General features: G+C 36.1%; 1 protein-coding gene across 1 annotated transcript in view; it reads right to left on the bottom strand.

Annotated features, from left to right (window-relative positions):
- The window catches only part of CTNNA3 (catenin alpha 3), a 1,528,699-nt gene that overhangs the window by 372,892 nt on the left and 1,131,037 nt on the right, over positions 1–24,770 (bottom strand). Inside the window, 1 exon segment of the mRNA XM_024765510.1 lies at positions 7,403–7,603. Within this exon segment, the coding sequence (XP_024621278.1) occupies positions 7,403–7,603 (201 nt within the window).

The raw sequence follows: 24,770 nt of genomic DNA, 5'->3' as shown, positions 1-24,770 counted from the left end.
ATAAACCATCTTAAAGAAATGGGTTTGGAAACAAGCTGCTGAAAGGCCATGCTCCTATTTGGGTGATAACGGATGGAAGCATTTCCATTGTTCCAATACAGATGATGACCAACCAAGTTGGAAAATCAGTACTCAATTTCCCTTCTCTGGGTCCTTTCACTCCCTGTTTTTTTTTTTTTTGGCGGTACGCGGGCCTCTCACTGTCGTGGCCTCTCCCGTTGCGGAGCACAGGCTCCGGACACGCAGGCTCAGCGGCCATGGCTCACGGGCCCAGCCGCTCTGCAGCATGTGGGATCTTCCCAGACCGGGGCATGAACCCGTGTCCCCTGCATTGGCAGGCGGACTCTCAACCACTGCGCCACCAGGGAAGCCCCCCTTTCACTTCCTTTTTGATGCTACTCCTCTTCTGCTCCTTGCCACTGCCATCTCCCTTTGCTCACAGACTCCAAAGCCCTTTCTGTGCCAAGAAATCTGCCAGTATGAGAATCTAACTGAGGCAGAAAATGTTGTCTCCAGAGAAGCTCAAAAGCCAGTACTTGTGGCTCCCCTCCATGCTGACCATCAAGGTGTGGGCATATGATTTAAATTCTGCTACCATGATGCATCTGCTCAGGAAGCTGAATTCAGGGAGAGGGAGGCAAAAGCAGGGATTGGCTTGGAATTTATTTCTGTGGTGGAAGTATCTGGAATCTGGTGGCAAATGAAAGTAGCATCTGTAGGGTCCAGTGTCATCATGTTATGATGCCAATAATGGCATTAGATGTTCACTGAGGTCTGGAATGGCAGCTCAAACAAATGCTCCCTGGGAATGACCAACCGGTTCTTATATTCAGCATCCCTTGCAGTCTGTCTGTTTTCTCTTGTTCTCTAGCCTTCCTGTGCATATGTGTTGGTTTATAGTCAGATTCTGTTGTTTGCCATCTAGAGCTGAAACTGGGACTTCATGCCTAAACCACTTTCGTTAGGTTATTTTACTTCCTACCTATTCCTACCATATAAAGGCCCATAAAATAAATCTGAATTCGTTTTTTACAGACAGTATGTAAAAATAAGATTAGAAAGAAAGGTGTGGCCTATTTCTCTTACCAGATCATGTCTTCTTTGGCTATAGAACATGCATCTGAGGCTGGTAATAGGAGTTCTAGGGTTAAAGAAGACACAAGAGCTCTACAATATCTCTCACGGTGAATTATCCACACAGCATGTTCTAATTCTCCACTTACTTTCCCAATGATCCCTTCCTTTTAACCCATGCCATTTCAGCTCATCTATTTTTAATCTATCCTTCATTTAGCATCAGCTTCACAGTTCCATATTTTATATTTTCCAGATTTGGGAATGTATCAGCCCCTCTTTATGACTGTCTGAAATCCACCCTTAAGCCCGCTATACCATTTCCTTCCTTGACAATAAAATGTCTACTAGTGTGTCAGAACGCATTCTTTTTATTAATAAGGACAGTACTAACAGTGGCTTTTTAGATTATTCCACGTACCTACCTTTCTTAGGATCTAACTATATCAAAAATGTCCAAAAAAGCCTTTGCATTACCCAGTACACGTAGGGGATTTCAGTTTTGATGGCACTTTTTATCTGACAAGTTTATATTTCCAATAACTTAAAACGTCAAGATAAGTAAGTACCCTCAGCCCGCTCACTAGATCTGGGTCCTATTCAAATCCAGGTCTCTTTGGACAAAAAAACAGGTTTTCCACTCAGAAGCTCCAGAAGCTTCTTTCTTCAATTCACAATGTTAGTTCAAAGTGCCAAACTTCTGCAGCAGCAGCAGTACTTCTAAGGCCAGGGGATCTTACTCTTCTTTAAAGAGGCTAAATTGTCATTTAACTTTTGATTTTGGCATCACCAACAAGAAGACACTGGTTATGCAGGCTGGCCAAGTGATATGCAGATAGAAGTGGTTTATTAATGCTCTCTGACTAACTGTGTTAAAGGGTGTCAGATTAGGGCTGAAGCCAAAAGGAAGAAAGTGCATAATCCCAGAGGCCTGTCTCAGACTGCTACCAGGGGGAGGAAGTTTGCCAGCATATGCTTCTGAATTTGAAGGCACGGCTGCTACCCTTTAGAGGGATTTGCTGGAACCATTAGTGAAAATAGGTTTAGTGGGATCTTTCAACAGATGCAGTTCAAGGATGGTTCCTGGAAGTAATTGTTTATACAAAAGTCATGATCTCTTGTTCAAAAGCTTGCTGAAGAACCTTTTAAGAATCTGATCCGAAGTTCTCTGAAAATGGCTAATATCTGACTCTGGACAGTAATGAATCATCTCCCTGATCTTTTCTCTGCCCCAGCCTTTGACATAGGCCACTGCTCTTGGGTTTTGTTTTTTTGTTTTTGTTTTCTTTCCCCACAAACTGAGATGATAACTTGTCCTCTTGCTTAACTGTAGTACAATGTGTCACAGTATAATGTTACAATGAATTTTAAATTTAAAACCGGGAGAAGGACTTGAGTACTCCTACAATGTATAAAATGCTATTGGGAAATACGAAAATAAATAAAGTGTGGTATCTACCTTTAAGTATGTTACAATCTAGTGGGAGAAACTCGTATGTAAATGGCTGATTATGATACAAGGCAAAGTGATATAAGCATTAACTAGAGGATAAGCTCATCCATGGTAACACAGGTAATGGAGCAATTAATTCTAACTGAAAGGGAATCAGAAGCTCCTTTGTAAAGGTGGTGGCATTTGAGAAAGTTATAAAGAATAATTATAACTGTAGAGGGCCAGTAGAGAAGAAAAGGTGTTTCACTGCTGGAATAAAATTAGCATAAGCATATAGGTTCAATTCAAGAGTTGTTTCGTTCTGTTTCATTTTAATCTAGCACATGCGAGACATTATGGTAGTCTTTGGAAGAGATGCAAAGAGAAACAATACAAGTTTTCTTTTCTCCTATAACTTAACTTCTGTTTTGAAAGAAAAGTCATTTCTATATAAATGTACCTGAAGAGTTCATCAGTAACATATAGTTGCCTGTAACAATGTACCTGAGTGGCAAGTCCTTTAAAATCTACAGCACAGGAGACCAAAAAGAGCTCACTATTTCCAGAGAGAGTAAAAAAAAGGTTTCTAGAGTACATGGGGGTATGAGCTGTTTCTTGAAAGGTGGATAAAATTTGATGTGATAAATAAGGCGCAAGGGTATTCAAAATGACAGGTACAGCATGGACAAGACCTAAAGGCAGAATGATCCTGGTATGCCCTTGTGATTGTGAAAGCAACAACTTAGATGGAGTAGAAGGTGCCTTTCGGCCCATGCTAGGAAGAAAAAAACAGAAATTCACATTTAGGTGAATTCAAACGCCTACAAAGTTCAGGTAGGTATATTAAGTGAGCAAAGCAGACTGGGCATATAATGAGAGGTAATAAAGGAGACTATGGCCCAGTCTCAACCAAAAGAAAGACACTACTAAGCTCCAGCCATTTTCGTTTCCATGGTAAACTCTGCTCTAGTGTTGCCAGACCCTCCAATTTGTTACGATAGGCCATTAATCTGGATATATATATATATATATATATATATATGTATGTATATGTGTATATGTATATATATTCATATATATAATTAGAAAGTAATTCTTATAATAAAACATAAAACTTTGTTGGTCAAAACTCTACTGGACACATAAGAATTCTCTGAGTCACAATGAATCACATCCAGTATGTGGACCACTGAGTTGCAACCTCTGCTGGACGGTAGTGGGCAAAGACTGCTGGAACTAAAGCTTCTGTTTTATATCCTATAGCCATTTAAGATTATAAACAGAGATGCAACATAAGGACAGTAGCTAAAAAATGTTTTAATTAGGCTACAAGAATGCAGGCTATTTGTATATGAAAACTATTAAATGAAGGAAATTGATTGGAATTACTAACTGCTATTAAAGTTTTAAAAATGTTTTTTAGAGAAATTCATCTTAAAAGTCTATCCATTGTTTCAACCGGTCACAAGAAAAATTTACAACAAAAATTTGGAAATATTTATTGGCTCTAAATTGTTCTCAACTGTCTCATTTGCCTTCAAGAAGAAAAACTGCAGCTATACGACTCTTCTCCACTCTAACAGGGGAAAGGGTTCAAGTTTGGGCCTGAAAGAGTACTTGATGAATGACACTTTATTTGCCATCACCACCAGCTGCCAATGTTGGAGGCCACCAGGATGTCTTGGTCAGGTTCATCTGTGTGTTTGTTGTGTTTTGGTCCATGAGCCTAGCTGACTTTGAAACCAGGTGGAGTTTGAGTGTTTGCAAAAGATGCTTTGGGTCCTGCTGATTTCTCAATTGATAGAATTCATAAATCACTTACAAAAAATATTATGTGTGTCCACTCTTGGTTTAGGTTTTCTCCCAGCCTAGTGTGAAAAAACTGAAATTGATGTTAGGTATACAACTTCTAAGCCTTCACATTGCAATCCAGAAGGCTTGTTGGAGATTACAATACTCCGCCTCAGTCTGAATGAAATGCAGCATTCCAGATGTTGCCTACACTTCACTGAAAACCAGCTGGTTGATTTTATGAACAATGCAAATCCTGCAATGTAACAGGGCTTCTCTAAGTGCTGATAAAACACTTAGAAGATCAACAAATCTTGAAAATGTGCTAATGAGCCACAAAGTCTGATTAAAAGCAAAGGTGCAATGTTCCAAAAACATTCTTTGTGATTTAGAGAAGTATGACTTAGGTTTCATCATTGATGACAGTACTTTAAAGGCAAATTGTGCAAAGATAAGAACGTCTCATTAATAAGAACAATTCACAATAGCTCCTTATTGAGTTATTTTCGGAAAAAGGGTTAAGACCTGAGAACTGCATAAAAGGAAAAGAAAGAAAGAAAAACAGGCCACATATACAGACCATTCACTTGCTAAAATATGAACTATTAAGGCTTCATAACATAAAACATGACATTTTGAATTATTTAATTTGATGATTATTTATAAATAGTAAGTCCAAGTTATGGGCAGATGTGAACAAAGATGAACATCTTCTGTTACTTAATTGTGGAGGATAGAATAGTTGGAAGTATTTTTCATAGACAATATCTCTATGGGAGAGAAAATGCTCACATATTTTAGCTTTGGTTAAGATCAAACTGATCAAATTAGCATTTTCATCTAATTTATTGCTCAGAATTCCCTTTAGTGAGGAATGCTTTTGATAAATTTCAAGGAAAGCTGTTTGCAGAAAAGTTTGAAATTAGACATAAAAAACCCAAAATGAAAAGATTTTAAGATAAGCCAAAAAGTATCTAAAAAACTAAAACGACAAAATTGGAAAATCATAAACTATACTGTTATATTACTAATAAGATGTGACTTATACAGAATAACCCAGCATTATTCCATATTTATTGTATTTGTATTTGGGGTACAGGACATAATTTACCTGGAGAATTTCAATTAAAGTTACATACAAGTAATTAGAGGAAAAAGGATTTCTCTCTCTTCTGATTGAATGATAATGTAGCCATATTGGTTAGTTATTTTGTAAGGTCATCATAAATCATACAGGTATTGACAAAATTGTAATTAAATGTGTAAATAACTTTGTTTCATTTTTGTTTTCTGATTTCAGATTATAAGAATTGATTGTGAATGGAGTGTTCCCACAACACATTTCACATTCTGGACACTTCAAAATTTCACTTCCACTTCTTTGCGTATGAAGTCCAGATATGGGCGCTATACTATAGAGAATAAAACTATAAACTTAGTACCTCATACAGACATGGTGACTATAAGAGTGTGTTCACAAGACATTACCAATACGATTACAAAACTGAGACAGAAACAAGGTGTAGGTACAATTTTGGTAGACTTTAGTCAGTTCCCTATAGGACATTTTTCACTGGCTAAAAGGAGAACCACTGATGCCTTCTTCTTTTTACTTACAATTCTATCCCCAGAAGGTAGAAAAAAATCAGAGAACTCTGTACTTGATTTTGACCAACAGGAAAGGACCAGCTAAATTTAGTTTAGGGAAGAGATGCTGAACTACTCTAACACAATTATCTCCTTAAGCAAGTAAATGTATCGCCACACCTCACTGATAAAGCAACTACCCTGTACCCTATTCGTGACACCAGTGACTTTTGAGTAGTATAGAAATATCATATCAAGAGTTACAAATACACCTCCTTCACCTTTCCTTAGTATATCTTAAGCATTTCATTGTTTTAGAAATATTTTTAAAGAGATACTGAGAAAACTATTCGCCAAGATTCATTAATGAGTTCTGTATCAACATGCTAGGAAAAGAGCAACACTAGTCATCAGTTCTCTACAAAACTTGCCAAGCCTACCTTGTGGTATAGCTCTTCAGAACTATTCCCTAATGAAGGCGATTCAACTGCTGATAAGCTTATCTTTGTTAATTTCAAGGAGCAGCTTCCTCTCCCCCCAAATCACCCATCTCCATCCCTTCTACCCCTTTCACAAAACAAGTATGTACATCCAAACGTAATATGCCCCATGCATAATATGAACAATTCTCTAGGTAGGATCGATGACTTAAGTATGGAATTTCAAATATTTTAGGAATCATGGGTCCACTGTCACTCTCCTCTTATGAAGTAATTAATAAGAAAAATTCAGCCTGAGGTTTTCACCGATTACAAGGGCTTTTCACAAGAAAAACTACTGCCATGATGACTTCTAAAGATGGTTGGCTGCCCTCTTCAAATTGTATCCACTGTTTTTGAATTCATATGAATTTAAATGCTTCTTTGAATGTTCTATAAGTGTCTGGGAGAAATGTTAATAACAGTGCTAAAATAAGAATGCTATTTTAATGTGTGATTCAAAAACTAAGCACTTATTAGCTGATTTCAGAAAATATTAACTTCGGTGCTGCAACCAAAACAAAATCCTGGTCTGGTATTTCTTAAGTAATCAAAGATTATGTGAAAGAACAAAATAGTGTTTTGCAAACAGATTGCAAAAGAAGGTAGAAAGCATTTCTCTGGAAACGTAGGACAAGTTTGCTCTGTTTAAGCAATGTAAACAGAAACCTGGGGGGTACCAATCAGACAGCTAAAAGAGAGCTTGGAAACTATTACATACTTACCGCATCTGGCCTAATTATATCTCCTACCAACTCTAGCATTACTAAACATTCATAAGTGGCTAAAGGCCTGTGGGTAATTTATATAATGCATATATGTATAAAAGCCTTTTTTCTCCAGTGAATATATTTACTTCCCAGAGATAAATTTCAAATCACACAACCACAGGATGCAAGCCCCTATCAGATAGTAGAGCAATCTATTTCAAAACAAGCCACACAGACTGAGATCTCCTTTCCATATGTATGAATATTTGGTAGCTATGTAGATGCAAATGTCAGGAAGAGAGCAGCTGTTATTGGGGACAGAGACTTACCAGTACTTGTCAGGAAGTTAACATTTCTCATCACACCTTCTGTGTAAGCTCCTGGCTCGTAACTGTCCATTTCACCTGTGACAATGTGAGCAACTCTTGCGGCCCGTCCTCTCATAGCACCTGCAGCTCGATCTCAATTATCAGCATCCTGGTCTCTCAAGGCTATGATACATTTGTTGACATCTTCTAGGATATGGCTCTCTGTAAGTAAACAAGTCAAATTAGTTTTGTGTTTGTTTTTTTTTAATCACACAAATCTAGCATACTATAATTCATGTTAATTTCTGGTTGCGGATAATGTGCACATTGGGAATAAAAGACATTGACAACTAAGAAGAAAAAATACAGATGTGACTTTGCTTATACCTTTTTCAATAGCTCATCTTGTAAAACAAAAATTTTGCATTTTTATCGGCAAATTTTACAGATTGCATCTTATTTTAGATTCTAGTCCCAGTAGATTAGATTTTAGATTTGAGTGACTTACAGATGGAAATTAAGGAAAGATTCTAGATTGAAACAAAAATAAAATGTATAATGATGGAATACTTAATCCTGATTAAGTACAATACTATGCAGATTATGAAACTCTTAAAAAAATCACCCGCCCTAAATATATAGAAAAATAACTATGGTGTTCCATTCAACTAATGTTCACTGATGTACGATATTTAACACAATTACAGAAATATTATAAATTAACAAATGATGAGAACGGTGAAATATATAATTTTATACTGTAAAGCAATAACCTCACTACATCTGTGAAAAGACATATATAAAAAGGGCTTTAAAAAGATGGATTGATTTGAAGTAAATGAATCCCAGAGAAATTTGCTCACTCTGAAGAGTATCTCCAGACCTCTTTCTCTCCTTCCTTCTTTGCATGATTAAGGCATGAAGACCACTGGGAGTTATTAGTATAGTCCAACAATGTTTACTTTTTCTATAAAATGATTAATACTCCCGGAATAAAACTAATGAGTGGAGCTGAGTAAATATGTAGAAGCATGGGCAATGATATTTCTAAGAAATTAAAAGAATACTAAAGAAATAGTTTCTATTTTTATTAAATGAATCCCCACCCCAAATCTTTAAAGACTCTACTACTTCAAAACACACAGAGAAAACAACTACAACAAAAAGGCCTCAGTAATTCCAGAACATATTGTTAACTTCTCCTTCCCCCTCCCCCTCCCCTTCTCCCCCTCTCTCTCCCTCTCCCTCTCCCTGGATTTGCTGACTTTCTGCAGGTAAGCTACACAAGACAGGTATTCATAAAGCTATTTTCTTGCAGAGTCACACCTTCCTCTTATTTTGTAGAGCATAATATCCAGACCGTCAAAGAATATGGTCGTTGGTGAACTTCTTAGACCTGATGTCTACTATTCCTCTGCAGGTCCCTCATGCTTTAGTTATATGTATTTTACAATTTTCCAAATCTGCCATGTTTTTTCATGCCTCTGTGCCTGTGGGCATATTAGAACCTTGACCTAGACTGTTCTTTTGGGTTCCTGGACCCATTGTCAACATGTGTGTGGGGGGGGGGGGCTTCCCCACAACAACAAGCAACTCTCTGTACACCAGCTGGGTGACCTGTAATTCAACTCAATTCTGACACCATCTACCTGGAGATAGCATCAGATTCCACAGGTTAAGGGTTTAGTCCCACAAGACTGCCCCTTCCCACCCCGCTACAGACACCAGTCAAAAGCCTAGATCGTTACCTGTGCTTCTGCTACAAGTTGAAGGTTCCCCCCTTCTGGACTTCAGACGCTGGTCCAACTTCAGGTTGTTACATATATTTCTGACCGACTAGCTATAAATCAGAGGTTCCCACAACCTCCTTTTTAGGTTTGATTATTTTGCTTAGAGTGGCTCACAGAACTCAGAGAACCATTTTACTTACTAGATTTAACTTTTATAACTCAGGACCAGCCAGATGGAAGAGACGCAGAGGGTAAGGTATGGGGAAAGGCCCAGAGCCCCATGCCCTCTCCAGGCATGCCACTCTCCCCAAATCTCCATGCGATCACCAACCTAGAAGCTCTCCAAAACCCATCCTTTTGGGATTTTATGGAGGCTTCATTACATAGGCATGATTGATTAAATCACTGGCTGTTGGCAACTGATTCAGCCTCCAGCCCCTCTACCCTTCCCAGAGGTCAAGGGGTGGAACTAAAAGTTCTAATCACATGGTTGGTTGCCCTGTCAACCAGCCCCCATCCTATGGTGGGGGTGGTCCCAAAGTCATCTCATTAACATACAAAAGACAGCTTTATGGCCCTCATCACTCAGTATATTCCAAGGGTTTTAGGAGTTCTGTGCCAGAAACAGGAAAAGACCAAAGATATATTCTTATTCTAAATCACAGTATCGTAATTGCCAATCCCCTCTCGTCTGCTTGCTCAACTCCTACAATTCTTCTTTTTTTTTGGCCATGCCTCATGGCTTGCAGGATCTTAGTTCCCCTACCAGGGACCAAACCCATACCCCCTGCAGTGAAAGGGCAGAGTCCTAACCACTGGACCACCAGGGAATTCCTTACTATTCTTTTAAAACACTAGTTAAATGTCCTGCCTCAGGAAATCCATGCTGACCTAGAACAAGGCAAACTTTTTTCCAAGTTGTTTGGGGTTCACATAAAATGGTTTGTATGTTTTCATCAGAGCTTCTTTCTGTGTTTTAGTGATATACTGATGAAACTATCTCTCTAGTAGACTAACAAATATATATGAGTGCAGGAATTTTATCTTATTCCTTGAGGTATCTAGCCATTGGTACAGTACATAGCACCTGTTAGGTTAACCAGAATGTTTGTTGAATGAATGAATGAAGTCTTCTTATAAGATGCACCTGGGAACCGTACGTTATTTTGTCTAAATCCTAAATCATGGGTTATGAACATTGGTAGACACATTTCTGTAGCCTTAAAATTAGTCAATTTAAGCCACATTAAGGACAGTAAGTTCATTTGCATGAAAAAGATTAAGTACTGAAAACCTTCATTATAAATTCACTGGAGTTTTAACCTAATTTGTAGCATTCAGTTATGAATGTGTCACGAAGGCCTGTAATAAATCGAGGCGCAGTCCCATCTCAACAGAAAGCACATGTGTATCAACATCTTCATGTTTCCCTTGGAACTGAAGTACAAGTATAAATGTGGAAGGCGTAATAATGATCAGTTTTTTAAAAATCCACAGATGTGCCCTTTAATGACACATTAAGAAGCTGTTATTTTCCAAAGTATGTTGGTAAGTTTTTTTAAAAGCAAACACAATATATATGTATTCAATGCATGTTTAATCTGTATTCACTAAAGGTGCTTAATTTTAGATTGCAGAGCTGTTTTTCTCAGTTCTGTGAAAGTGAAAAGATATTTAGGAAAGAAAAAACATTGTTCATTTTTGGAAAATTAATTATCAAATAAACTCAGTAATTTCGGTTTAATTAAAGGTGAAATCGTAGCTGTCACAAACTGTTTTCTTCCTATGAATTTTTCACTGGAAAAAATACAAAAAATATTCACTAACAATGAATGTTCACTTCTATAAAACAATGATATATATGCTTCACAATTTATTTTATTACTTTAAATGGAGAATAAAATATACAGTAAGAGTTTTTCTGATTCTTTTTTGCTTGGCCTTATAGAAGTCTGTGTGGTTATTGCTTTAGATTGTGCAACACGATCAGAAGCCCTGGTGTTAATTATGTTGAAGAACCATAGAGTTAAGGTCAGATATGGAAATAAAAACCTTACACGAAAATATACAATATAAAAAATAAGGAAAATAAATGACAAGAAGCATATACCCAGCGCTTATCTGAAGCAGCTATATTGAGAACATCGGAGATGATGACTAAATGATCTTTTGAATTACTAAGATTAAATATAGCGCAGAAGCATTAGGAAAGGTTTGCAAGATTTCCATTATTGTGACACTTCCCCATTATTCTGAATGTTTCACAAAACGCCAGCAACAATTATTTGCATGAAATTCTAAACACAGAGTACCAGAAAAAGAAAAAAAATATTGGGCACCTCCCATATACACAGTAACTAAACATTAAGCTAATGTCTTAAAAACAAGTATTTCTTTATTTAAGGTGAACTTAAGTAGTTAAAAAGGCCTTCATGATAGCTTGAGTTTTTATGTCTAGATATATAAATCCACACCTATGGGAAAGAAATAAAACACCAAATACTTTGCATAAAACTTTCTACTGACATCTCTCTTAAATCTTTGCTGATGGAATGAGTTCACTCATTAGACGCAGAAAAAATCATGAGGAACTCTGCCTCCAATTTATTTTTTTTCTCAACTGCACATGTACTTGGATTTAACAATTACATAAGTTTTACAATGAGGTTTAAAAGAAAGAAAATACGTTATTATAAAACAAGTACACTTGGAAAACAGTTGACCGTTGAACAATGCTGGCGCTAACTCGTGTATAACTTGTGTCAATAGTTGGCCCTCCGTATCCCCAGCTCCTCTGCAGATTCAGCTAACCATGGACGGTGTAGTACTGTGATATTTACTGTTGAAAAATATCCTCATAAAAGTGGACCTGCGCAGTTCAAACCCATGTTGTTCAAGGGTCAACTGTAGTATATGTTTTGAAGGATTGATTGAAGATTTGTCTTAATCGTTTCAAAGTGTCAGCTTAACATTTGATTTGGGGTGAGGGGTGAAATGTCCTAGTATTACTGCAAATCCTGAAGTACACTATTTTAAGAGCAGAGAATAGCTGAATGACTGACTAGCAATTACTGTCACTCATTTTATAGCTATCCTGAGATGCAAAGGATGATTTTTATTATGCTGGAAAACAGTAATAAAGAGGGCAATAAAGGAACTGATCTTAGACTGCAAGACATTTCATTTGTTGCAAACTTCTGTGGGTGGCTCCATCTTCAGTCATCGCAGCAAGTGTAGCACAATAAGATTTTGAAATATATTTTAAATTTTTTTCGACGATTTTTTCCCTAATTCTTCAGTTTTCTACAATTAAAGCTAGAACTTGCCTCAGGGAAAGTAGAAAACAACATACAAAGCAGAATTTTATAAATCCATAACCCAAAGAACAGACCTAAAGTAGAAGGACATTTTATTCGCAAAAGCCACACTTAAAGTTGCTTTCTTTTAATTCCCAAAGCTGGGCTTCGAATATATCAATGGCAAAGCCTGAAGAGGTTTATGCTACAATCCATTGAATGGGGAATAATCTACCACCAACTGTTTCCTCCCCTGATATCTGCATATGTAAAACAAAATGCTAAGGAGGAAAGGAGAAGAGAGAAAAGAATATTTTTCTAAAGAGGAAACTTTTTCCTAAAGAGACTGAATTATAAGCCAAAAGAGATTGAGTTTCTTAAATCGGCAAGATTAAGTTTAGCAACCCATTGTATTTGAGCTCAGAGATTTAACTAAGTATAAGAAAATGTTTCAATTTTGCACACCTGAATCTCTACCTGTAAATTTAAAATTCACTACACAGGCAACTACACAGTAATTTTTCTCCTTCACTCCCCGCCCCCCATAAAAGAAGATATAAAGCCAATGGAATACACCAGTATATAAGTTAATTGTTGTTTATGTATCTACTTAAAGGTGGCCAAAATATTTTTAGTAAGAATTTGATCATGATGATTGTTCTCCAAATAACTAATATCCTGCATAAATATCTAGGCAAGTACCATTCTGAGAATAAAGAACATGTATATAGCTAAATGTAAAACGTTTTGAAATTTCATATCCCTTTTCTACATCCTTAGAACCTTTCCTCTGTCTCCTTTCCTGAACCTAAGTATTGCTATGTGTTAGAAAATGTAGATGATGTAAAAGATAAAGGTAAATCCCCTTCTGTAAAGGGTTTAAAAGCTAGCAACGAGAAAGAATTTTCTTTTTAAAAATTAAAAAGAAATTATTGAAGTATAGTTGATGTAAAATATTAATATTATATAAGTTATAGGTACAATGTAGTGATTCACAATTTTTAAAGGTTATGCTCCATTTATAGTTATTATAAAATATTGGTAAGAATTACTTTCTTTCATTACCTTTTATTCTTCCCAAAATACGACAGTCAAAATTATCTCATCATTTTAACGAAGTTTTGTTAACCTTTATCACAAAAGTTTGCCTAGTTTCTCTGCACTATAAGCTATTTATTCTTCATTGGACTTTAACCAGCTCAAACTTACTTGACCCACTTCTGACAATAATCAAAAGAAAAATAAAGATTGCTATTCCCAAACTAGTTCTTTACCAAACTATACTTAAAGGAATTCTGCAGTACTTATGCAGACACAATTCTATAGAAATAAACACACACACACACAAAGTCACTGAAGTCTTCATATTTCTTTTCATAAGTCTCAAGTAGGCTCTTACAACAGTTTTCTCTGTGAAGTAAAGAAATTTATCAAAAGCTTAGAAATAGGCAAAAGGTACTACTGCTTGTCCCTTCAGTGCCCTCCTGGGCAGACATTGTGAACCAAGCCTACCTGGCAGATATCTAATTCTCCAGCAGTGTGTATCTTTTTACCACTTGCTGTTTACTATTGGTTAGGATGTTTTACAATTCTGTAGGGATTTTACAGTTCTGTAGATGCTCATTTTGTTAAAAGGGATAGTAGGTAAATAATTCTTGTCACACAGGAATGCAAATAAATTTTTATCTGATAGAGATGGGAATAATTTTTATAGAAAACATAATCTTGAAGGTTACATTTTTACCGTTCTATAGGACCATCAACCAGTTTTTTTTTATAAGTTATAATTTTATTTAACCATTTCTTTATCCAGTTTTCCTTAAACAAGTATTACCATCTTGGTGTCTCTCAATAGTGAATTTTTGACAGCTGTTCACTTTAAATTTGTAAAAGTCTTGCTTTCAGCTTTGGAAAATTATTCTTTGACTGTGTATTTTGTCTTGGAAGCTACTAATTTTTCAAGTATTTTTTTCTACCCGTGGGGAAAAAATGTAAAGGATAAATTACATGTGGAATCACAGACCTACATGTAAAGTACAAAACTTTAAAGCTCCTAGGAGAAAATCTAGGTAGCCTTGAATTTGGAAATGACTTTTTAAATATAGCACTGAAAGTATAAAAAATGAAAGGAAAGATTAACAAATTGGACTTCATAAAAATTTAAAACTTCTGCTCTGTGAAAGGCACTGTTTGTTAAGAGAATGAAAAGGCAAGCACAGATCAGAAAAAAATATTTGCAAAAGGACTGGTATCTAAAATCTACAAAGAATTCTTAAAATTCAACAATAAAAATTAAGAAGTCTATAAATACTGGCAAAAGATCTAACAAAGACACCCAAACAAAGAAGACATGTAAATGAAAAGTAATCATATGAAAGGACACTAAACATCACATATCATCAGGGAATTGCAATTAAAACAACAAGATACCACTACACACCTATTAGAATGTCCAAAATTCAGAACCCTGAGAATACCAAGTACTGAGGAGAATACAAAGCAACAGGAACTCTCATTCATTGCTGCTGGAAATGTAAAATGGTACAGCCACTCTGAAAGACAATTTGTAAGTTTCTTATAAAATCAAACATGCTCTTACCATGTGACCCAACAATTGTGCTACTTGGTATTTACCCAAATGAGGTGAAAACTTACATCTACACAAAAACTTCACATGAACATTTATTGAAGCTTGGCTTATAATTACCAAAACCTGGAAGCAACCAAAATATCCTTCAACAGGAGAATGGATAAACAAACTGTTATACATCGATACAATGGAATATTACACAGCAATGAAAATAAATTAACTATCAAGCTACAAAAAGACATGGAGGAAATTTAAATATATATTGATAATAAATTAAGCCAATATGAAAAGGTTACATACTGCAGTATTCCAACTATATGACATTTTGGAAAAGGCAAAACTATGGACACAGTAAAAAAACATCAGTGGTTGCCAGGGATTCAGGGGTAAAAAGGGAGGAATGAATAGATGTAACAAAGAGGATTTTCAGCATACTGACACTAATCTGTATGATACTGTCATGATGGATGCATGTCATTATTACATTTGTAAAATCCACAGAATTTAAAACACATAGTGAACCCTAATGTAAACTGCAGAAGGTAGTTAATGAATCAATATTGGTTCATCAATTACAACAGCAAAGAAGATTCTTGAAACATTCACTATTCAGTGCCAAGTCCACTTGAGACCTTTAACAAGCACTGTGTTCAGCTTCTAAACTGGAAGAAAACTGATAATGTTCAATCTTACATATTCAATAACATTCATAATTTACAGATATCTATAATTAATGTGACAGGAATTTTGAACATTCTTCAATTTTCCAAGAATATAATTAAGAAAAAGTTTGATCCTTTCCCCAACTCTTTCCTAGCTTTTACACAGTAACATCTCTGATGGTCAATTTGCTTGAGTTTTTTTTTTTTTTTTTTTATAAATCAGCATATTAGGGGATATTATTATTTATTTATTTATGGCTGTGTTGGGTCTTCGTTTCTGTGCAAGGGCTTTCTCTAGTTGCGGCAAGCGGGGGCCACTGTTCATCGCGGTGCGTGGGCCTCTCACTCTTGCGGCCTCTCTCGTTCTGGAGCACAGGCTCCAGACGTGCAGGCTCAGTAGTTGTGTTTCACGGGCCTAGTTGCTCCGCGGCATGTGGGATCTTCCCAGACCAGGGCTCGAACCCATGTCCCCTGCATTGGCAGGCAGATTCTCAACCACTGCGCCACCAGGGAAGCCCTTGAGTTTTTAACAAATAATTTTGGAATGCCTGTTTTCCATAATGTGCATATCATAATCAACATATATGCACATTATTTCATTAAATTCTTATAACAGTCCTAAGAGGTAGGTCTCTTACCTATCATTTTTTTTCAAAACATAATAAACTTTCTTTTTAAGGGAAGTTTTACACTCACAGCAAAATTGAGCAGAAAGTACAAAGGTTACTTACCCACTCATGCACAGCCTCCCCATTATCAACATCCCCAACCAGAGTAGTACATTTTTTACTGTCCATGAAGCTACACTGACACAATATTATCACCCAGAGTCCAAACATTAGATTTCACACCTTTGTTCTTGGGTTTGAACAAAGGTATAATGACATATATCCACCATCGTAGTATCACACAGAACAGCTGCAGTGCCCTAAAAGTCCTCTGTGCTCTGCCTATTTATTTATCCCCCATGCAACCCCTGGCCTTTTTACTGTCTCCACAGTTTTGCATTTTTCAGAATGTCACATAATTGGAATCATACAGTATGTATCTTTTTCAGATTGGCTTCTTTCATTTAGTAATATGCGTGTAAGTTTCCTCCGTGGCTTGTTGGCTTATTTCATTTTAGCACTGGATGATATTCCATTGTGTGGATGTGCCACAGTTTACTTACTCATTTACCTACTGAAGGACATCTTGCTTGCATGCAGTTTTTGGCAATTATGAATAAAGCTGCTATAAACATCTATGTGCATGTCTTTGTATGGATGTAACTTTTCATTTTATTTTGGTAAATACCAAGGAGTGTGGTGATTGTTAGGTCGTATGGTACGAGTATGTTTACGGTGTTTTTTTTAAAAATTTTTATTGGAATATAGTTGCTTTACAACGTTGTATTAGTTTCTACTGTACAGCAAATGAATCAGCTATATGTATACATATATCCCCTTTTTTTTGGGATTTCCTTCCCATTTAGGCCACCACAGAGCACTGAGTAGCATTCTCTGTGCTGTACAGTAGGTTCTCATTAGTTATCTATTTTATACATAGTATCAATAGTGTATGTATGTCAATCCCAATCTACCAGTTCATCCCACCTCCCCTTCCCTCTTGGTATCCATATGTTTGTTTAGCTTTGTTAGAAACTGCCAAACTGCCTTCCGAAGTAGCTGTATCATCTTACCTATCAGTTCTGAAGATGAAGAAATCAAGGCTTTGAGCAGAAATGTACCATTCCAAAATTCATAGTCACAGTAATTGAGCCATAGCTTGAAATCAAGTTTATCCCACCTACTAAGGTCCTAGAAATGCTAAGGTCTCATCTGGCTTTAAAATACGGTTATTCTATAATTATATTATTCAGCTACCCCAAATGTGCAATGGGAAGGAGAAATTATAGGTCTAAAATATTTTCTAAATTTTATAAAATGGTACAAAAGATTGTTTATAATATTATGTACCTGAATGCATTACAAGTTTTCACATTAATTTTAACTGGGCATGAAATATCATCTAAGCATACTTAGAGGGATAGTTTTGTTGTTGTTGTTGTTGTTTTGTTTTTGCAGTATGCAGGCCTCTCACTGTCGTGGCCTCTCCCGTTGCGGAGCACAGGCGCCGGATGCGCAGGCTCAGCGGCCATGGCTCACGGGCCCAGCCGCTCCGCGGCATGTGGGATCTTCCCGGACCGGGGCACGAACCCGTGTCCCCTGCATCGGCAGGCGGACTCTCAACCACTGCGCCACCAGGGAAGCCCTATTTATTTATTTTTTGTAAAATAATACTATATGTCATAATACATAAGTTTCATCATTTTAATTATTACCATTTCAAATTATACTCTATCTTTAATTAACAGAGTTATTAAAGAGTGAACCTCAATAGGTAAAATTTAGATGACTAAGCACACACCAATTGTTAAGAACTATATATTGCTAAGGTAAATATATGCCTGATGCCCCCTAATATCAAGAACTAATATCATTAGTTCTTCCAGGATTATTTTTCCTCTCTCTCAACTTTCTGCCTGAAAACTAGTAGTAATTGTAAAGTGGTATTTTTAAAAATTCATTTATTCAATGAGTATTTACAGAGTTCCTACCACTAGATATATTGCCGGGTAAAGGAGATGACAAGATAAATAACTCATTGTCTTTGCTTCAAAAGAACTCACAGTCTAATGACAGAAAAGAGCACCTAACTTAACTACAAGAAACGTGATTAGTGTCATAGTATACATGGGTAAGAGTAGCTAAACCATTTCCTTTTCCTACAGTGCACTTCCTCTTTCTATGTACATCGTTGCATTACATACCATGGATTGTTCCCTTAAGATCAGATTGATCCAGCAAGTATGTCTTGGTCTTTTTTAAGTTCATTGTGTATTTACATGTTCCTTGATGACTGTGAAAGTAGGGGTGTAGTAATTTTCCTATCAAAATGATATGTATATGATCAATAGTCTCTAATGGCTCTAACTACGAGAATTTGAAGACAAGTAACTGATGTTCTGTCCTATTAATTGCTAGCGTGATACCTGTATAAAAACTGAAGAATTATTTAAAAGGTATTTTAGTGGGAGAGTTTTATGTTACATAACCAATTTATAAATATTATTTCATTAGCTCATTTATTGTTAACATCTTTTTTTTTCTTTGCACATTTTAATTGTTTTTAGGTGCTCCTTTTATAACTTGTAAAGTACAATCCATGTCCTTTGTGTGTGGACATCTTAGTTCAGCTTAGATTCAATACAGGAAAAGAGAGGCATGGACATTTTAAAACTTTCTATTTAAAGATTAAAAAAAATTAGTTCCTTTTTTCCCCAATTCTGTGCTTAAGAACAAGTTTTTGTATCATACAGAAACTTCCAAAGTAAAAATCAGCACAAAGAGCAGTCATGTCCAACAATTACAATAACTGCATTGGACCAGTACAATCTATCTACAAAATACTGCAGTTAAAAGAAATTTTTGCCAAGATTCAAACATGATGCAAGACAGTAGCACATGACACAAACATTCATATACTAAAGATCACAGTAGGGGAAGCTAGTGGAGGTACCGTAATGAGGCTGATGATAATAAAATGAGGAAGAAAAGTAATATGACAGCAAAAACTGCTGATAGTAATAAGAGGTAAGCTGTTAAAATGCCTCCTAAAAATGTGAAACAAACAGATTGTGGTTTTTTTTGATGCTATGTCTACATAAAAAGCAGAAAAATATCATCTTTGTTCAAGATCTTAAACAAAGATATGAAACTTCTAAAAAAAGTGCAAACAGCCCAGTTGGCCTACAACAGCTTATTCTTTCAGTTTTAAACCTCTACTGTCAGACCATCTAATCAAACCATCTTGAACAAATTCAGTGTTACTATCTCAGCAACCTTGCCTGGAAGGCCATTCCTCCCATTTAAGCATCTGCGCATGAAAAACAGATTCACAACAGCTGGTCTGATTTCGTTTTCCTTTAATTTTCCTTTTGTTGCCTTTTCCATTTTATGTCCTTTTCCAATCATGTTTGTTGAGTTGCAAATAGTAATTCTCATTCTTACCTATGCTCTTTATTTTACTGCTTATTTGCAGGGTTAGTGGTCTAACTTGTTGCTTAATATTAGCTGAAACATAATAATTTGGAGGACTATAATTACCCTTGCTCTCCTCAAACAATTTCAGAAAGTTGGCATACGTTTTGTTTTCTTTTATAGTATTATCTACACCAATAAAACACCTGAGTCAAAATAGGCCATGAATATTTTGTCAGTGCTATGTATCCATGGGCTCTGACTTATCTTCTTTTCCTGCATCTGGTTGCCTCTTGTATCTTCTGCTCTAGAGTTCTCAGTATTAAAAAAAAAAAAAAAAAAAAAGCTGATCATTTAGAACAATATCATTTTAATACAAAAAAACCCCACAGGAGGTATAAAATACTTTAATTGAAATGATAAACACAAAACTTTGACTTTGACAGTCACGGAGAAGTAAATTCAAACATATGACACCTCGTATTCATCATAATTTTGGCATGTGGTACATGTGCGAAAAAGTGGGGTTGTCATACAATAGTATAAAATGATATTAAAAGACTTGAAGACTTAAATAAGAACTGGACTATTTTTCTCATACTTATTATTTACATCAAACCTTAGACATGACATCATCAAAGTGTCATCTCTTATAAATATGTGAAGCCAAAATGCAGAATTTCTTTGCTCACTACCCTGCCATACCATAGATCTATGCCAGCATCTGAAGAAAACTGTCACCTACTGCTGAAAAACCTCTGGGATATTCTGCATCCAAAATCAGGGACTACCATCATTCTGAAAAGACAACAACGTACAACAAAACATAGGGCAGCAATAAGACACAGAGGCATTAAAGCACAAATGATTTATGTGGCCTTATTGTCAGAGTCCTAGATTATAATTTTGGCTCTTCTACTTACTAGTTCTATAAACTTAGAAAAAACAATATCCCTAAGCCTTAGTTTCTTCATTAATAATATGGAATAAATAAGATTAACAATCTCTGAGACTGTTGTAAAGATTAACTAAAAATATACATAAAAAACATAGTACATGGCATCTAGTAAGCAACCAAATACAGTTTACCCTTAAAGAACATCAGTTCGAACTGTATAGGTCCACTTATATGTGCATTTTTTTCAATAAATAGTAATACGAGACTATACAATCTGTGGTTGTGGAACCTCAGCTACAGAGGGAGAGGGGAAGACCACTGTAAAATTATACGTGGATTTTCAACTGCACGAGGGTTGGCAACCCTAACCCCAAATCGTTCAAGGGTTAACTGTATTATTTAATGTTTGTACTTTGATTTTACTTTTGCAAACCAGTCCCATTCCTAAATTAGTCCTTTTATTTTTCTAGTGGTAAATAGAACTCAAACTATCCATTCACTTACCTAATTTTTTCACTCACCTAATTTAATGTAAGCAAAAGGTATTTATTATTATCCTTTTAATTCATCCATTTAAATAAAACTTGTATATATTTAATATGTACAACATGATTTCATATACATACAGTGAAATGATTACTATGGTCAAGCTAATTAACATATCTCCTCACACAGTTATCATCTTTTTGTGTGTGATGAAAGCACCTGAAATCAATTATTTTAGCATCTTTCCAGTGTTCAATACAGTATTATTAGATACAGTCATCATACCTGTACTTTAAACTTATTCATTCAATATAACTGCAACTTTGTACTCTTTACAAAGTACATCTTCCCATTTACCCCATCTCACCAGCTCCTGGTAACCAGTATTCTCCATATTTGAGTTCAACTTAAAAAACAAATTATATTCCACATATAAGTGATAGTAGGCAGTATTTGCCTTTCTGTCTGGCTTAATTCACTTAGTATAATGTCCTCCAGGTTCATCCATGTTTTCACAAATGGCAGGATTTTCTCCTGTCTCATGGCTGAATAAATGTTGTGTGTGTGTGTGTATATATATATATATATATATATATATATAGTTGTATATACTTTGCATATATGTATATATATATAAATGTTGTGTGTGTATATATATACACCACATCTTCTTTATCCATTCATTTGTTGACCCGCACTTACGTTGTTCCCATACCTTGGCTCTCGTGAATAATGCTGCAATGAACATGGGAGAACAGATACCTCCCTGAGATCCTAATTTCATTTCCTTTGGCTATATACCCAGAAGTGGGATTGCTGGATCATATGGTAGTTCTATCTTTAATTTTTTGAGGAATCGCCATACTGTTTTTCTTAATGGCCGTACCAATTTACATTTCCACCAACAGTGTACAAGCGTCCCTTTTCTCCACTTCCTCGCCAACACTTATCATTTGTCTTTTTTGATGACAGCCATTTTAACAAGTCTGAGGTAATATTTCACTGTGGTTTTGATTTGCACTTCCCTTATGATTAGTAGTGTTGATAATCTTCTCATACATCACCTGGCCATTTGTATGTCTTTTTTTTGAGAAATGTCTACTCAAGTCCTTTGCCCATTTAAAAATATGGTTATTGGTTTTCTTGTTATTTAGTTGTTTGTGTCCCTTATATATTTTGAATATTAATCCCTGCCCTGATCAGATATATGTTTTGTTTGTTTTTTTGCTGTACACGGGCCTCTCACTGTTGTGGCCTCTCCCGTTGCGGAGCACAGGCTCCGGACGCGCAGGCTCAGCAGCCACGGCTCACGGGCCCAGCCGTTCCGCGGCATGTGGGATCTTCCCGGACTGGGGCACGAACCCACGTCCCCTGCATCGGAAGGCGGACTCTCAACCACTGCGCCACCAGGGAAGCCCCAGATATATGTTTTGTAAATATTTTCTACCATTTAGCAGACTGTCTCTTCACTCTGTTGATTGTTTCCTTTGTTGCGAAGAAAATTTTTAGTTTGCAATCCCATATGTCTAGTTTTGCTTTTGCTGCCTGTGATTTTCGGTTCATAATCAAAAAATCATTGCCCATACCAATGTCAAGAAGGCTTTTCCCTATTCAAGAAGCTTTTCCCCTATCATCATTTACTTACTCATTGATCCCAGTACTGAGGGAAAAACACTCAAAAGTGGAAAACGCTCAATGTACATATTATCATTACTCAGTTTGGAAGTACATTTAAAGAGGCAATTAAAACACTTCTAAACAAAAGAGTAACTGATTTCATCTCACATGAGCCTGGAGTACCTCAGATATAATTCATCTGATTAACAGAATGGTTGTTATCATTTCATAATATATTTAATGTTACTGATAATTCAGGGAACATAAGAAGGTAATTACCAATCCAAGAGGTACATAGCTTTAAAAAGAACATACTGAATTTAATTATTTGAATTTTTGATTATCAAAACTATTGATTAGATGCAAAGAGCTTATTAATGGTCTGGCTGTTCATATCTCTCTTTACTTGTTTGTTTCCCTGTTAGATTATGAGCTCCTCGAGGAAAAAACACTGTTTCTTCCTCATGTATTGAAGCTTCAGAACCAAGATTGGTGTCAAAAATATAATAAACACTCAATAAAACTTGTTAAAATGAACAAACACTGTACATTGGTATTTTCTTACATTCTTTATTAGTTTACAAATTATATTCTTTATTCATATGTTAATATATCAACAATAACAGACCTGAAATATTATTTGCAAGACAGGTACTGTATAATATTTTATTCATATACTTAGCACATTATTTACTGGATTTCTATTATGCACTGGGCACTCTGCTAATTTTAAGGTAAACGGTAATTATATATTTTAAAAGTCTTGGCTGTCTTTACTTGGTTTCAGTTCTTGCTACACAGCTCTAGCTTAGACCTAATCAAACTTTTTGATAGAATGTTCCACATGAAAACCTAGGGTTGTGATGTTGAATTAGGTAATTTATATTAAACGATTTGGCTGATGTTTGCTGCATAATATATACTTAATAAATCATAGCGTTATTATTTCAATTAATCAAGGAATTACTTAAAAAGAAGTATCTAGTGAGATGATCTCTAAATGAATTTTTATTAATTAACTTTAAAGTTTGTCTAATTTCAAGTGTTTGCTACTTATTTTGCCTCCTTAAGGAGGTGATAATGTCTCTCCAGCCATGAAGAGTGTTTCTGAACTATATTAGATTGACCCTCACTAATGCTCTTGCAACCATTTGTGTCCAATGTTCTTCTCTTTATGTATGAGTGATGAAGGAATTCCTACACATTACACAACTCAAAACCGTATAGATACCTCTGGGACATTTTCTTTGGAACCACCACCCTTCTCTGCGTAACACTACTATCACATTTCTTATTCTTTCACTGCACTCTACATTTGAGTAGTACATTAAAATGTACTGGACTCAGATGACCTGTGTTCCTGCCTTGTGCCACGCTGGCTTGCAAGGTTGTTATTTTTCTTGGCAAGCTATCTCTTAAAACAGGCTTCAAACTAAACCCCCCCGTCTTTCTAATTTGCACAAACTCTCTCTGCTGGTCAGAATATTGGTGACTGGATTTGTTACACCTGTTCCTTTTAGCCATACTAACCACCAGGTCTGTGTTGGTCACATATTGAAAGCAGCATTTTTATAGACTGACTTTTCTGCCTAAATAGACATTTTAATCTTTTAGCTTTTACTACACAGTAGAATGAGACATTTATCCAACATCATGATTTGGGGAGGCAAAGAAACATTTTTTCTGCAAGTGTTATCTGCAGTATCATCTCTCCATGAAGAACAAGAAAAGGACACTATCTAATGGCAGCTAATCTAAATGGGAAAGAAACTGAGAACATACGAGAATCATTTTGACGAATGTTTTCCAACTATATGCATCCTCCTGACCCCCAAAGAAGGCCTGCCTCCCCTTTTGAGGGTCAGCATTTAGAATAGACAGGAGTGGGCTTCCCTGGTGGCTCAGTGGTTGAGAGTCTGCCTGCCGATGCAGGGGACACGGGCTCAAGCCCCGGTCCGGGAAGATCCCGCATGCCGCGGAGCGGCTGGGCCCGTGAGCCATGGCCGCTGAGCCTTCGTGTCCAGAGCCTGTGCTCCACAACGGGAGAGGCCACAGCGGTGAGAGGCCCGCATCCCGCAAAAAAAAAAA

The sequence above is a fragment of the Neophocaena asiaeorientalis genome, unplaced genomic scaffold (assembly GCF_003031525.2).
Source record: "Neophocaena asiaeorientalis asiaeorientalis breed wild unplaced genomic scaffold, Neophocaena_asiaeorientalis_V1.1 scaffold31, whole genome shotgun sequence".
NCBI lineage: Eukaryota > Metazoa > Chordata > Mammalia > Artiodactyla > Phocoenidae > Neophocaena > Neophocaena asiaeorientalis.
The sequence above is the reverse complement of the archived record's forward strand: the minus strand, read 5'-3'. Positions and strand labels throughout refer to the sequence as shown.